This window comes from Nerophis ophidion, linkage group LG02 (genome assembly GCF_033978795.1).
Source record: "Nerophis ophidion isolate RoL-2023_Sa linkage group LG02, RoL_Noph_v1.0, whole genome shotgun sequence".
Taxonomy (NCBI): domain Eukaryota; kingdom Metazoa; phylum Chordata; class Actinopteri; order Syngnathiformes; family Syngnathidae; genus Nerophis; species Nerophis ophidion.
In genome coordinates this window covers 47,682,669-47,698,798 of record NC_084612.1, presented here as the reverse complement: position 1 = coordinate 47,698,798, position 16,130 = coordinate 47,682,669, and the positions used below count along the sequence as shown (strand labels likewise).

At 43.3% G+C, this 16,130-nt stretch overlaps 1 protein-coding gene across 3 annotated transcripts in view; it reads left to right on the top strand.

The window, feature by feature from the left end:
- Positions 1–16,130, top strand: part of LOC133541823 (immunoglobulin-like and fibronectin type III domain-containing protein 1) — a 76,850-nt gene that overhangs the window by 47,883 nt on the left and 12,837 nt on the right. For 2 of the 3 annotated variants that reach the window (XM_061885460.1, XM_061885453.1), the window contains 9 exons: positions 1,372–1,644; positions 1,703–2,095; positions 2,444–2,533; positions 7,046–7,159; positions 7,358–7,465; positions 9,700–9,852; positions 10,304–10,414; positions 12,132–12,256; positions 12,321–12,462. In XM_061885460.1, coding sequence (XP_061741444.1) covers positions 1,372–1,644; positions 1,703–2,095; positions 2,444–2,533; positions 7,046–7,159; positions 7,358–7,465; positions 9,700–9,852; positions 10,304–10,414; positions 12,132–12,256; positions 12,321–12,462 — 1,509 coding nt within the window. The remainder of the gene's footprint in view (positions 1–1,371; positions 1,645–1,702; positions 2,096–2,443; positions 2,534–7,045; positions 7,160–7,357; positions 7,466–9,699; positions 9,853–10,303; positions 10,415–12,131; positions 12,257–12,320; positions 12,463–16,130) is intronic. The other variant, XM_061885470.1, reaches the window with a different exon arrangement.

Genomic DNA, 16,130 nt, shown 5'->3' with positions numbered 1-16,130 from the left:
ATAAAGGGGAACATTAGCACAATTTGGGAAGGGTTAAAACCAATAAAAATCAGTTCCCAGTTTCCCAGTGGCTTATTTTATTTTTCGAAGTTTTTTTCAAAATTTTACCCATCATGGAATATCCCAAAAAAAGGCTATAAAGTGCCTGATTTTCGCTATCTTTAAATCCATCGTCCATTTTCCTGTGACGTCATTTAGTGATGCCAACATGGCGGATAGCACTGCAAGATATAGCGACATTAGCTCGGATTCAGACTCGGATTTCAGCGACTTAAGCGATTCAACAGATTACGCATGTATTGAAACGGATGGTTGGAGTATGGAGGCAGATAGCGAAAACTAAATTGAAGAAGAAACTGAAGCTATTGAGCGAATAACTATTGAGGCTATTCGGCGATCGCCTTCGATTGAGTGTCGTAGGATATCTATACATCTCTGTGCCATGTCTGCCTTAGCATCGCCGGTAAAATGTGCAGACCAAACGATCGGGACTTTCGCATCTTGTGACACTGGAGCAACTTAAATCTGTCGATTAGTAAGTGTTTGTTTGGCATTAAATGTGGGTGGAGAGAAAGGCTGGATGCAAATATAGCAACAAACGACATACAGCTACCCTAAATAGCATGTTAGCATCGATTAGCTGGCAGTCATGCCGTGACCAAATATGTCTGATTAGCACATAAGTCAATAACATCAACAAAACTCACCTTCGTGATTTTGTTGACTTTATCGTTGGAAATACATCTGCAGGATATCCATACATCTCTGTGCCATGTCTGCCTTAGCATCGCTGGTAAACTGTGCAGACCAAACGATCGGGACTTTCGCGTCTTGTGACACTGGAGCCACTTAAATCCGTCGATTGGTAAGTGTTTGTTTGGCATTAAATGTGGGTGGAGGGAAATGCTGGATGCAAATATAGCTACAAATGTACATACAGCTAGCCTAAACAGCATGTTAGCACGTAAGTCAACTTGAATCCGTCCCTGATCGTGCTGTTACACCAACCGGCAATACACCGACAAGACATGATGTCTCCAAAGTACGGAAAACAGTCGAAAAAACGGAAAATAACAGAGCTGATTAGACTCAATTTTTGTAATGTGTTTGAGAGAATGGCGTTGTGACGTCATCGCTCTGAGAGCGAATAATAGAAAGACGTTTAATCTGCCAAAATTCACCCATTTAGAGTTCGGAAATCGTTTAAAAAAATATATGGTCTTTTTCCTGCAACATCAAGGTATATATTGACGCTTACATAGGTCTGGTGATAATGTTCCCCTTTAAACACACACAAAAATGGTGCTTGTTTCAAGTGGTAAAGCAATGTAATAATTGATGAGTAATAACATTTTCTGTGTGATCCCTCAGCACCCGACGTGGACTTTGTAGTTAAAATCCAGGAGACCAAGGCAGAAGAGCGCCAGGATGCCCTCTTTACTTGTGTTCTAAGCGCACCTCTGCAAGAGATCCAATGGTTTGGTAAAAACGCTCCGTTGACAAACGGCGAAAAGTTTGATATCAGCGTTTCCGAAGACAAGCTCATCCACAAGTTGATCGTGCGGGACTGCTTGCCTCTGGACGCCGGGATCTACACCGCCGTGGCCGGGATCAAGTCGTGCAACGCCTGGCTGGTGGTCGAAGGTGAGACGCCATGGGGTCAACTGAGACGATTGAGATTTGAGATTTCTTCTTTCCAAAGCCGATAAAGACGGCAGTAGCAAAGGGAAGAAAGTGGCTCGTAAGAACACGCTGGCTGGGGCTGGGAACGACGAAGACCTGCTAAAAATAGCCAGAGAGCAGCAGGAGAGATATGAGAAGGAACTACAGGAGAATCTGGAGACGGCCAAGAAGAATCAAGCGGAGCGGGACGCCGCAGAGGAAGCTGCCCGGCTGGAGGCGCAGGCGGCCAGGGACGCCAAGGCTGAAAAGAAAAAGTCAGAATCCAAGAGGAGGAAGTCCAGTGCGGGTGCAAGGAAGGCTTCTGTTGCGGCAGTTGTGGAAGATCTGAGTGAAGACAACCAAGAAGTTGGGGAAAGTTCCTTATTCATGGAATGTGTCGAGGTAGAGGTGAAGGAAACTGAGACAGTGGAAGGTAAGTTGTACGTTTTTTTTAAAGGGAACATACAGAAAAAGTGGTTTCTCTTTCTGTTGTCCACCCTTATCGTTTAACACCGTTTGCTTTATTCATGGATGTTTACCTACCTCTTCAATCCATGACCTAAATATATACACTTGTTATATATTTAACCCCGGAGAACATATCAATCAACTCAATCTAAAACTGATTGGTTGTTTTCCAAAGAAATGCAATGCGATAAAAAAAGTAACACTGTAAGGTAAGTACTTCCTGTGATGTCAGAGTGTATTAATAAGAGATATGAGAGCGACTATGAAGCAATGCATATTGTTTTGGATGAAGGATGTGTGATATCACCAATAGGACGAAGTCATGCTGAGGAACCCGCAGAGCGCAGAAACTCTGGAAATAAAGACATACATCTCAAAGTGAAAGTGAAAGATGCTGCTGTTGGTAAGGAACATCTGAGGTTGCACTTTGTAGCTTATTTAAACATCCGATGACCATGTTGTGCTACAGGACACTGTGGTTGTTAGAGGTCCTTGTTTGTTTGTTTTTTCAAAAATGAGTCAAAGCCCCTACAATGGTGCATCAGCAGTCTGTTGGCGGGGATCTAACTCCGGTACTGGAATGTAAATGTTTTTAAAATCTATTTTAATAAGCCCTACTGGGAACATGATGTGTGTGTGTCTGATGCTTTACTGCTAATGAGCTCTGTTTGTACATCAGTGTCTTGCAATATATATATATATATATATATATATATATATACTCTTCCCGGTAAGGTTTATTCAGGTGTACTGGAGAGGAGGCTACGTCGGATAGTCAAACCTCGGATTCAGGAGGAACAGTGTGGTTTTCATCCTGGTCGTGGAACTGTGGACCAGCTCTATAATCTCGACAGGGTTCTTGAGGGTGCATGGGAGTTTGCCCAACCAGTCTACATGTGCTTTGTAGACTTGGAGAAGGCATTCGACCGTATCCTTCGGGAAGTCATGAAGGGAGTGCTCAGAGAGTATGGGGTAACGGACTGTCTTATTGTGGCGGTCCTCTCCCTGTATGATCAGTGTCAGAGCTTGGTCCCCATTGCTGGCAGTAAGTCGGACACGTTTCCAGTGAGGGTTGGAGTCCGCCAAGGCTGTCCTTTGTCACCGATTCTGTTCATAACTTTTATGGACAGAATATCTAGGCGCAGTCAAGGCGTAGAGGGGTTCCGGTTTGGTGGCTGCGGGATTAGGTCTCTACTTTTTGCAGATTATGTAGTCCTGATGGCTTCATCTGGCCGGGATCTTCAGCTCTCCCCGGATTGGTTCGCAGTCGAGTGTGAAGCGACTGGAATGAGAATCAGCACCTCCAAGTCCAAGTCCATGGTTCTCGCCCGGAAAAGGGTGGCGTGCCATCTCCGTGTTGGGAAGGAGACCCTGCCCCAAGTGAAGGAGTTCAAGTACCTAGGAGTCTTGTGGGGGAAGAGTGGATCGTGAGATCGACAGGCGGATCGGTGCGGCGTCATCAGTAATGCGGACGCTGTACCGATCCGTTGTGGTGAAGAAGGAGCTGAGCCGGAAGGCAAAGCTCTCAATTTACCAGTCGATCTACATTCCCATCCTCACCTATGGTCATGAGCTTTGGGTCATGACCGAAAGGATAAGATCACGGGTACAAGCGGCCAAAATGAGTTTCCTCCGCCGGGTGGTGGGACTCTCCCTTAGAGACAGGGTGAGAAGCAAGCTCTGCCATCCGAGAGCAGCTCAAAGTAAAGCCGCTGCTCCTCCACATGGAGAGGAGCCAGATGAGGTGGCTCGGTCATCTGGAATAGAATAAACGGAATAGAATGATTTGCAAATCATTTTCAACCCATATTCAGTTGAATATGCTACAAAGACAACATATTTGATGTTCAAACTGATACACTTTTTTTTTTTGCAAATAATCATTAACTTTAGAATTTGATGCCAGCAACACGTGACAAAGGCAATAACTACTGATAAAGTTGAGGAATGCTCATTAAACCCTTATATCAATCAATCAATGTTTGCTTATATAGCCCTAAATCACTAGTGTCTCAAAGGGCTGCACAAACCACAACACAAACCACTACGACATCCTCGGTAGGCCCACATAAGGGCAAGGAAAACTCACACCCAGTGGGACGTCGGTGCCAATGATGACTATGAGAACCTTGGAGAGGACGAAAGCAATGGATGTCGAGCTGGTGTAACATGATACTGTGAACGTAATAGTGTGAGAGTCCAGTCCATAGTAGCTCTAACATAAAAGTGAAAGTCCAGTCCATAATGGATCCAACACAGCCGCGAGAGTCCAGTCCAAAGCGGATCCAACACAGTCGCGAGAGTCCAGTCCAAAGCGGATCCAACACAGCAGCGAGAGTCCCGTTCACAGCGGAGCCAGCAGGAAACCATCCCAAGCGGAGGCGGATCAGCAGCGCAAGGATGTCCCCAGACGATACACAGGCGAGCGGTCCATCCTGGGTGTTGACTCTGGATTAGCGGTTCATCCTGGGTCTGGACAGCCAGTACGTCATCCATGGCCACCGGATCGGACCGGACCCCCTCCACAAGGGAGAGTGTGACAGCGGAGAAAAAGAAAAGAAACAGCAGATCAACTGGTCTAAAAAGGGAGTATATTTAAAGGCTAGAGTATACAAATGAGTTTTAAGGTGAGACTTAAATGCTTTACTGAGGTGGCATCTCAAACTGTTACCGGGAGGGCATTCCAGAGTACTGGAGCCCGAAATGAAAACGCTCTATAGCCCGCAGACTTTTTTTGGGCTTTGGGAATCACTAATAAGCTGGAGTCCTTTGAATGCAGATTTCTTGCCGGGACATATGGTACAATACAATTCGCAAGATAGGATGGAGCCAGACAGTGTAGTATTTTATACGTAAGTAGTAAAACCTTAAAGTCACATCTTAAGTGCACAGGAAGCCAGTGCAGGTGAGCCAGTATGTATGTATATATGTATATAGAGGTATTTAAAGTATAGGCATAATGTGACCAAACTTTCTTGTTCTTGTCAAAAGTCTAGCAGCCGCATTTTGTACCAACTGTAATCTTTTAATGCTAGACATGGGGAGACCCGAAAATAATACGTTACAGTAATCAAGGCGAGACGTAACAAACGCATGGATAATGATCTCAGCGTCTTTAGTAAACAGAATGGAGTGAATTTTAGCGATATTACGGAGATGAAAGAAGGCCGTTTTAGTAACGCTTTTAATGTGTGGCTCAAAGAAGAGAGTTGGGTCGAAGATAATACCCAGATTCTTTACCGAGTCCCCTTGTTTAATTGTTTGGTTGTCAAATGTTAAAGTTGTATTATTAAAAAGAGGTCGGTGTCTAGCAGGACCGATAATCAGCATTTCCGTTTTTTTGGCGTTGAGTTGCAAAAAGTTAGCGGACATCCATTGTTTGATTTAATTAAGACACGCCTCCAGCTGACTACAATCCAGCATGTTGGTCAGCTTTAGGGGCATGTAGAGTTGGGTGTCATCAGCATAATAGTGAAAGCTAACACCGTATTTGCGTATATGAAACATCCAATAGGTGTGCAGGCTAATTGGCAACAGTTGGGTGCCATGATTGGGTGTAAAAGCAGCTTCCATGAAATGTTAAGTAATTCACAACAAGGATCGGGTGAGGGTCGCCACTTTGTTAGCAAATTGTCAAACAGTTTTAGAACAACTTTTCTCAAAGAGCGATTGCAACCAATTTAGGGATTTTACCATCTAAGGTCCATAAAACAATCAAAAAGTTCAGAAAATCTGGAGAAATCATTGCACGTAAGTGACGATATTACGGGCTTTTGATCCCTCAGTGTGTAAAGGATATCAACAAATGGGCTCAGGAACACTTCATAAAACCACTGTCAGTAAGTACAGTTTGTCGCTACATCTGTAAGTGCAAGTTAAAGCTCTACTATGCAAAGCCAAACCCATTCATCAACAATATCCTGAAACGTCGCCGGCTTGGCTGGGCCCGAGCTCACCTAAGATGGACTGATGCAAAGTGAAAAGGTGTTCTGTGGTCTGACGAGTCCACATTTCAAATTATATTTGGAAACAGAGGACGTGGTGTCCTCCAGAACAAAGAGGAAAATAACCATTTGGATTGTTATAGGCGCAAAGTTCAAAAGCCAGCATCTGTGATGGTATGGGGGTGAATTAGTGCCCAAGGCATGGGTAACTTACACATCTGTGAAGGCACTATTAATGCTGAATGGTCCATACAGGTTTTGGAGCAACATATATTTTCATCCAAGCAACGTTATCATGGACGCCCCTGCTTATTTCAGCAAGACAAGTGTTACAACAGCGTGGCTTTGTAAACAAAGTGTGCGGGTACTTTCCTGGCCCACCTGCAGTCCAGACCTGTCTCCCATCGAAAATGTGTCATTATGAAGCGTAAAATACGACAGCGGAGACCCCGGACTGGTGAATGACTGAAGCTCCACATAAAACAAGAATGGGAAGAATTCCACTTTCAAAGCTTCAACAATTAGTTTCCTCAGTTCCCAAACGTTTATTGAGTGTTGTTAAAAGAAAAGGTGATGTAACACAGTGGTGAACATGCCCTTTCCCAACTACTTTGGCACATTTTGCAGCCATGAAATTCTAAGTTAACTATCATTTGCAAAAAAAAAATAATGTTTGAGTTTGAACATCAAATATGTTGTATTTGTGGTGCATTCAATTGAATATGGGTTGAAAAGGATTTACAAATCATTGTATTCCGTTTATATTTACATCTAACACAATTTCCCAACTCCTATGGAAACGGGATTATATATATATGTTATTTTTATTTTTATTTTTTTTTCAGTAAAAACTAAATGAAATTGACCTTTGCTCTGTCTTGGATGAGATGTTTGATTTGTCAGTCTCAAACTGCTTGAAATAATTAACTTGGATGATAATATTCTGGATAAGTCTCGAATATCACCAATAGGATATCACCACGGCGAGGAAACCAGACAGCAAAAAAGTGGCGCAAAGCTTGTCAAAAAGGAAAACACAAACAATCCCAAAGTGAAAAAAGCGGACCGTGAAGACACATCTGTCGGTAAGAAATGGTTTCTATGACAACGATGACATTGAAGCTGCCGTTACTCCCAGATATAACACTTTCACAACATTCCAGATAGAATGTAGAATTTGATTAACCTATTATATACATACAGTAACTACATTATGACCACAGACAAAGCTTAATAACTGACATGAGAGCATCATTTTCTGGATGAACTGTTGCCACCAATAGGAAGTGACCACAGTCAGGAGGCGCAGCATCACCAAAGTGAGGAAAGACCTGGCAGAAGACAAAGACCTGCCAAAGAGTCACTGGCAGACCGTGGACATGCTGGAGTTGGTAAGAATGTGATGGCGACGCCCACTTCCTAGCAACACTGAAATTAGACTTTCCTGGCGCACAAAGGGATGCAGACATTATTTGATCAAATTAATTACATTATGAATCAATTTTGATTGATAATCTGGTGCTTTGGTTAGTCGTTAAAAACTAAAACCAGATACATGTAGATGGAGTTTGCTCACGGCCCTGCAATTGAGCACACATGAGAGCGGTGGTGCTTGTGGGTACCTTGATATGTGGAGCGTTTTTACAATATATTTTTATTATTATTATTAATGCACACATGCATTTCAGTGTAGATGATTTACATTTATTTAAAAAAAGAATGAGTGTTATGTTTTGTTATTGCTATTTCCCCTAAAATAAAAAGTGTGTTTTATGCGATTATTTGATGAATCGAACAAACAAATCAACAGATTGCTTGATAACTGTGATAGTCACTGATTCCCGCAGAGGCATCGGATAGTTTTTTCCAACAAACCTTTTTTCAAATTTTAGACAGGCGCTTGTCAGTCCGCTGAGAAGGTGTGCCCAGTTTTTTTTTTTTTTTGAGCAAACATAAGAGGGATCGAACACAAACTAAATACATTTACAAACAGCCAAAAGCAGTGAAGTTGTCACGTTGTGGAAATGGTAAATAAAAAGAGAATATAATGAATTGCAAATCCTTTTCAACTTATATTCAATTGAATAGACTGCAAAGACATGAAATGTTCACACTGAGAAACTTTATTTATTTATTTTTTTTTGCAAATAATCATGAACTTGGAATTGAATGGCAGCAACACATTGCAAAAAGGGGCATTTTTACCGGTGATTTGCATGGCCTTTCCTTTTAACAACACTCAGTAAAGGTTTGGGAACTAAGGAGACACATTTTTTAATTGGAATTTTTCCCATTCTTGCTTGATTTACAGCTAAAGCAGTTCAACAGTCTCCGTTCTCATATTTTAGCCTTCATATTTTCAATGGGAGACAGGTCTGGACTACAGGCAGGCCAATGTAGTACCCGCACTTTTTTACTATGAAGCCACGCTGTTGTAACACATGGCTTGGCATCGTCTTTCTGAAATAAGCAGGGGCGTCCATGATAACGTTGATTGGAGGGCAACATATGTTGCTCCAAAAGCTGTATGTACCTTTCAGCATTAATGGTACCTTCACAGATGTGTAAGTTACCCATGCCTTGGGCACTAATACACCCCCATACCATCATACATGCTGCCTTTTACACTTTGACCTTACAACAGTCCGGATTGTTATTTTTCTCTTTGTTACGGAGGACACACCATTCACAATTTGAAATGTGGACTCGTCAGAACTCTTTTCCACTTTACGTCAGTCCATCTTAGATGAGCTCGGGCCCAGCAAAGTGTTTTTGGGTGCGTAGTAGAGTTTTAACTTGCACTTACAGATGTAGTGACCAACTGTAGTTACTGACAGAGTTTTTTCTGAAGTGTTCCTGAGCCCATGTGGTGATATCCTTGACACACCCATGTCGCTTTTTGATGCAGTACCGCCTGAGGAATCCAAGGTGTGTAATATCATGGCTTACGTGCAGTCATTTCTTCGGATTCTCTGAACCTTTTGATGATATTACGGAGCGTAGATGGCGAAATCTCTTAATTCTTTGCAATAGCTGCTTGAGAAAAGTTGTCCTTAAACAATTTGCTCAGGCATGTTTTCACAAAGTGGTGACCCTCGCCCCGTCCTTGTTTGTGAATGAGTGAGCATTTCACGGAAGCTGCTTTTAAACCCAATCATGGCACCCACCTGTTCCCAATTACCCTGTTCAACTGTGGGATGTTCCAAATAAGTGTTTGATGAGCAGTCCTCAACTTTCTCAATCTTTTTTGCCACTTGTGCCAGCTTTTTGGAAACACTTTGCTGGCATCAAGTCTCAAATGAGGTAATATTTGCAAAAAATAATAAAGTTTCTCTGTGTGAATATTAAGTATCTTGTCTTTGCAGTCTATTCAATTGATTATACGTTGAAAAGGATTTGCAAATCATTGTCTTATCTTTTTATTTACCATTTACACAACGTGGCAACTTCACTGCTTTTGGGGGTATCACAGTGTTTTTCAGTCCTTCCATGTCTTGTTTTCAATACACGACTGAAACTTTTGCTCAGAGTGAGAAGGCGTGCCGCGAGCAGAGTTCAAAGCAAAACCATCTTGATTAAAAATCCCATGCCGGAACATAAACCTGCTCTTCATTATTACCAATAGGACGTGATGTCAGGGAGGAAAAGTGTGACAAGTCCGGGCCGACTAAAAACGCTCCAAGTGAGAAAGTTGTGTCCAGCAAAGATAAAGAAGATGAGGACAAAATGTCTGACGTCCATGACGGTGATGGCGGTGATGATGATGATGATGATGTTGGTAAGAAACATCTGAGGCAGTTATTTGTTTTGGTATGCGTTGTGGAGAAACTTGCCATGGTCAGTTCAAAAAAACAATCAACAATTTATTAATCACAAGGGCCTCAAAGAGCTTGGCAAACCTATCTGAGCCCACATTTGGGCAAGGAAAAACTCCAACAGCCTGAGTTGGGGAGAAGAATGAATCACAAAGGCCTCATATCATGTTTGTTTGTGTCTAAATGTGTTGTTGTGTAAACCAGCACTAGGTTCCTGCATGGTGTGCACGCATGGAAGGAAGTAGAGTTTCACAATAACATTTTTGTTGCACTGCATGGCTTGCGGGTGTCATGGTGACCACCGATGTAGTGTTTGACGGTCGGTGAAAAACCACCGGGCAGTTGAGGATGGTCACCATGACGACGACGCGTGCTCAAAGTGATGAAGAAGTAAAGTGTGTGGTGTCGGCACAGCACCAACAGGGGGTGAGGACGCGTCGGAGAGTGACGAGGATGTGGAGGAGCCGGCAGTGGAGAAGCGTGTCAGAGTGAGGCAGGGGCCCTTGATCCAGGAGACCCTTATTGGTGAGTCTTGTTTGTTCAGAAGATGACTTCAGGCTTCTTTTCAGACTCCACATCCACACTGACACGTTTACACTGATATGTTTACACTGACACTGTTGCGATCCGCTGTTCGGATTGTTCCATTTTGTAGTTTTGATTCTTTCCTGTATCACATTTTGTTGTTTGACTCCTTAGTTCCTGTTTTAGTCTGTTTCCATAGCAATAAATTATTTTCATTTGCCGTGGTTTCAAGACGCCCACCTGTTTTACTAATCACCATCCTATATAAGCCAGCCTTTTCTGTTCACTCATTCTCGGACTCTAATTTGCTCACATGCAACGGTTCCACATTACTACTCGGTAGCTCTCGCGCTGCGTTTAGCTGATTTCTAGCTCTCATGCTAATTGTGTTGTTTTACCTTTTTGTGCCTTCGTGCCAAGTTTAGTTCTTTCTGTTCATATTCATAGCTTCCATGCTATCGCCATTTGTTTGCCTTTTCTGTTATCTCCAGTGTTTTTCTCTAGTCTGTTTTGAGTTAAATAAATCTTTATTTCTTACATCAAGCTGTGTTCTTGCCCGGCGCGTCCCTTTAGGAACAAATCGGGCATCGCTATGCCCCACAATCTTCACAGACACGCCTCCATGCAACCATATCTTCTTTTCAGCTGACTCTTTGGATTGCAATGATCCTTAACAGACTGCAACCACACAGAGGCCCCAATGTGGCCCTGATGTGCTCCTAACATTGCCCCAGTGTACACCCAACATTGTCCCAATGTGGATCCATTTGGCCCCAGTGTAGATCCAACATTGTCTCAATGTGGATCCAATGTGGCCACAGTGTAGACCTAAAATTGTCCGAATGTGGATCCAATGTGGTCCTAACATTGTCCAAACGTGGATCCAACGTGGCCCCAGTGTAGACCGAGCATTGTCCAAATGTGGATGCAATGTGGCCCTAAAATTGTCTCAATGTGGATCCTATGTGGCCCCAGTGTAGACCCAACATTGTCCAAATGTTGATCCAATGTGGCCCAAGTGTATACCCAATATTGTCTTAATGTGGATCCAATGTTTTCCCAACATTATGTTTGACCAAACGTGACCCGATGTGTCCCCAATGTGCCCATAAACTCACCCAAATGTGGCTCCAAGGTGACCCCAATGTGGGCCGGACGTGTGCCCAATATGCCCCTAAACTGGCCTCAATGTGGCTCCAACGTGGCCTGAGTGTTGTCCCAAAGTGGACCCAATGTTCCCCCAACATGGCTCCAATGCGGCCTCAATGTGGACCCCAATATTGGCCCCAACGTGTCTCCAATGCGATCCCGATGTGGACACAATCATGGCCCCCAAAAGTTGGACCCAATGTGGATTCAATGTGGCCCTCAATGTGGCCCCCAATGTGGCCCGCTAAAGGGCCTCCACATCATTTGCTTGCACAAGTGGAAACAAATGAATTTGACCAGATTCCATAAACAAACAAGGAAGTCGCTACTACTACTACTACTACAAAATAAAATAAAAGCCGCCACACCTTAAAATTTGTATTTTTTAGGTAAAAATAAAGTAAAATTATATATATATATATATATATATATATATATATATATATATATATATATATATATATATATATAGTATATGTATGTATATATATATATATATATATATATATATATATATATATTTGTGTGTTGAGGTCACCAGTTGACTCGCCAGTTGCTTGATTCCCAGACCCTGGTGTCCACTTCCTCATCGGGCTCTCCGACTGCAAGGCCATCATCGGGGAAGAGGCCGAGCTGACGTGCAAACTCAGCAGCGAGGACTGTGAGGGCGTCTGGTACAAAGACGGCGAAGAGGTAGGCCTCGCAAGCCGAGGTTGTCTGCGTTGTTTCTTCGACAAGGTTTGACGTGTTCCTACAGATGGTGTGTTCAGAGGGTGTGACTTTCACCAAAGAAGGAAGTTTCCACAAGCTGACGATTCACAGAGCTACGGATGATGACGCCGGGAAGTACAAGTTTGAAGCAGATGGACGCAAGACTGAGGCCTTGATTGTTGTGGAAGGTAAGAAAGGCGCTGATTTTCTTTCCGATCCGATACCAAGTAAAGTTCAGGCCGGAATAAGAGATACCAGGATGCTTTATTATTGTCCATTCTTTAACATGTACAAGACATAGAAGAACTGAAATTACATTTTGGGCGCAGTCCCACTAAGAGCAGACATACAGAACAGGACCGCCAACGGATCAGCCACTTACGGCGCTCCTTAAAAAAGGTGAGATAAAGGTGATATTGGGAAAGGGGGGACGAGTAAAAAATATCAGTCAAAGGCTGGACCCTCGGCAGGGGGTCCAGACTGAGTCCAAGGGAAAAAACCTCATTTACCATAGCACACAAACAAGTTACATATAATCACAAACAACTCGCAACAGAGGGGGTCCCATTACCCCGAAGGGGAATGAAGTGGTGGTGAGGTGTGTGTTTGTGTATATGCTCGTTGTCTTTGGGTGTGGTGGTGTTGTGTCCATAGGCCCGGAGCCGTTCTGCATGCGATGCAAGCAAAGTTCGACTTCCAGGTGTCGTTGAGGAGGGAGGGAGGTCAAAAGCGTCTGTCTTTGAAAGTCCTCGGGATGTTTTCAGAACAGCCTGCTCCTGTTGTTGCAGCGTCAAGGCCATTCGAGGGAGTCAAATCATGGATTAGGAATTTTCTTTTTCCGAGAGCGGACATTACAAGGTTCTATTCGTCCATGCTGGCTCTCATATCCAATGTTTTCTTTTCAACAAGCTTTTCCATGATGTGATCCATCTTGCGATTCAGTTCAGAAGTCACCCCAGACTGTGATTCCACAGCCCGAACCAATCCTTCCATTGCGACGAACAGCCTTTGGGCTCTTTGAGTGGCTGCCATCGTCCTACAAATTTGACGATACACCTGAGCAATGCCCAGCCCAATCACCAGGTGCCCCGCGATCACGGTTCCAAATAGGTAGATGTCTTCCATGTCCTTGATGGAAAGGACTGGGGGGCACATGATTCTCCATTTGTCCCAGGAATCTCTCACGTACCCCGCAGCAATGGTTACATCAGGGCAGCCAGGCTCCCCAGAACCTCTTTTCCTCGTCGAGAAGATTTTGTCAATTGAGTTGGGAGTCCTGTTAATCAATTCCATGTCTGATGTTTAGATTTGGAGGACAGCGCAAAGAAAGAGGCTTCCAAAGAAGTGTAGACGAGACAAGACAAAGAGAGCAAGCAAGGAGAAGACGGGAGGAGAAAAAAATGCGACCGCCCTCACCTTAGGCAAGACAGAAAGATATCGATACTTTGTGCAATTATACCAAATCTGAAAAGGTCATGTATTTCAAATGATAAATCCTGTAGCATGAAGAGTACAAAACAAAGTTATTTATTGATTTAAAACTCTGATGTATATTGAGGTTGTGGAAAGAATAACAACAAAGCCAAGAGAATAAAACAGAAAAAACAGGACAAAGCGTGCGAAAAGGGTGTTTCAAACTATAAAAACATGAAATTAGTAAAATACCAAGAGTAGTATCCATCCATCCATCCATTTTCTACCGCTTATTCCCTTTCGGGGTCGCGGGGGGCGCTGGCGCCTATCTCAGCTACAATCGGGCGGAAGGCGGGGTACACCCTGGACAAGTCGCCACCTCATCGCAGGGCCAACACAGATAGACAGACAACATTCACACTCACATTCACACACTAGGGCCAATTTACTGTTGCCAATCAACCTATCCCCAGGTGCATGTCTTTGGAAGTGGGAGGAAGCCGGAGTACCCGGAGGGAACCCACGCATTCACAGGGAGAACATGCAAACTCCACACAGAAAGATCCCTAGCCTGGATTTGAACCCAGGACTGCAGGACCTTCGTATTGTGAGGCAGACGCACTAACCCCTCTGCCACCGTGAAGCCCCAAGAGTAGTATTATGTAACTAATTCACAATTTTGAAGGTGAAAATGCTGAACACGTCCATAACACTCAACAAAAACTCTATTCACAAGTTTAGTCACTTACTGTTGCAGGAGCAAAACTAGTCAAAGATCATCTTCAGGACAGCAGTCTGGTGTTTCCAGGAATCTGGTGCAAAAATGTGAGTCTCTCAAGTTCTTAGAACTGAACTCGCGACCCACTTGTGTTGTATAGTCCAATATGTTTGCTAGCAAGGTTTCTGTGTCGATACTATTATCTAACACTATGTTTACACTAGTCCACGGTCCTTAATGCAACAGGAGAACTCTGGTGTCTGTACAAGTCTGCTGCACAAATGTTGGTCTCCAAAGTTTAGAACTGAACTACGGTGTCATTTCCAGGCCGGATTTGACTCCCGGTCCACCAGTTGAACAGCCCTGACCTACTGTAGACAGACCTGACCTGCCGGAAATTAAAATAAGCAGCAGGGAGGCAGGCACAAAACATTGATACAACCTTGGTTGTACATACTGTATCCTTTAAAACTGACTTGGAAACAACATTGCCAAATAGTTGTATTTGTCAGTTGAGACAACATAGGAAATAACCAAATTTCAATGTTCAAATCAACGTCACAATCTGACATTGATTAAACGCTGTCAAAAAAGCATGTTGTTTCAATGTTGTATTTGCTTTGTGGAATATTGGTTGGCAAATGACAAAAATTCAATGGTCAAATCAACGTCAGAATAACATTGAAAAACATTGTCAAAAAGCATGTTGTTTCAACGTTGTATTTGCTTCGTAGAATATTGGTTGGCAGATGACCTACTCAGTGGCCTAGTGGTTAGAGCGTCCTCCCTGAGATCTGTAGGTTGGGAGTTCAAACCCCGGCCGAGTCATACCAAAGACTATATAAACATGGGACCCTTTTCCTCCCTGCCTGGCACTCAGCATCAAGGGTTGGATTTGGGGGTTAAATCACCATAAATGATTCCCGGGCACGGCACCGCTGCTGTCCACTGCTCCCCTCACTTCCCAGGGGGTGATCAAGGGGATGGGTCAAATGCGGAGGACAAATTTCACCACACCTAGTGTGTGTGTGACAATCATTGGTACTTTAACTTTACTTTAACTTTGACCAAAATTCAATGGTCAAATCAACATCAGAACATAACATTGATTAAACGTCGTCAAAAATCATGTTGTTTCAACGTTGTATTTGTGTTATAGAATATCGGTTGGGAAATGACCAAAATTCAACGGTCGAATCAACGTCAGAACCTGACATTGAATAAACGTCATCAAAAGGCATGTTGTTTTAACGTTGTATTTGTGATGTAGAATATTGGTTGTGAAATAACCAAAATTCAACGGTCAAATCAATGTCAGAACCCAACACAGATTAAACGTTGTCAAAAAGCATGTTGTTTCAACATTGTATTTGTGTTGTAGAATATTGATTGTGAAATAACCAAAACCTCAACGGTTAAATCAACGTCAATGTTAGGATTTGATCAAGGAGGTGACCCCAGGATGCAGAGATGGGAGGCGAGGTTGAATTACAAAAAGTGAAACAATTTAATGAGTCCAAAAAGTGTAAAAAAAAAAAGGTGATGGGGCAGAAGTGAACCACATGAATACAAAAACAGGTTCCTCAATGGTCGGCAGTGAGAAAGGCCAGGGCGCACTTGAACAAAGCATGAAGTCCACACACAGAATCCCGGTTGCCCCAGGGAGGCTAAGGCACAAGCACAAAGACTTGAGGGATTACAGGAATAATGAGAGACAACATACCA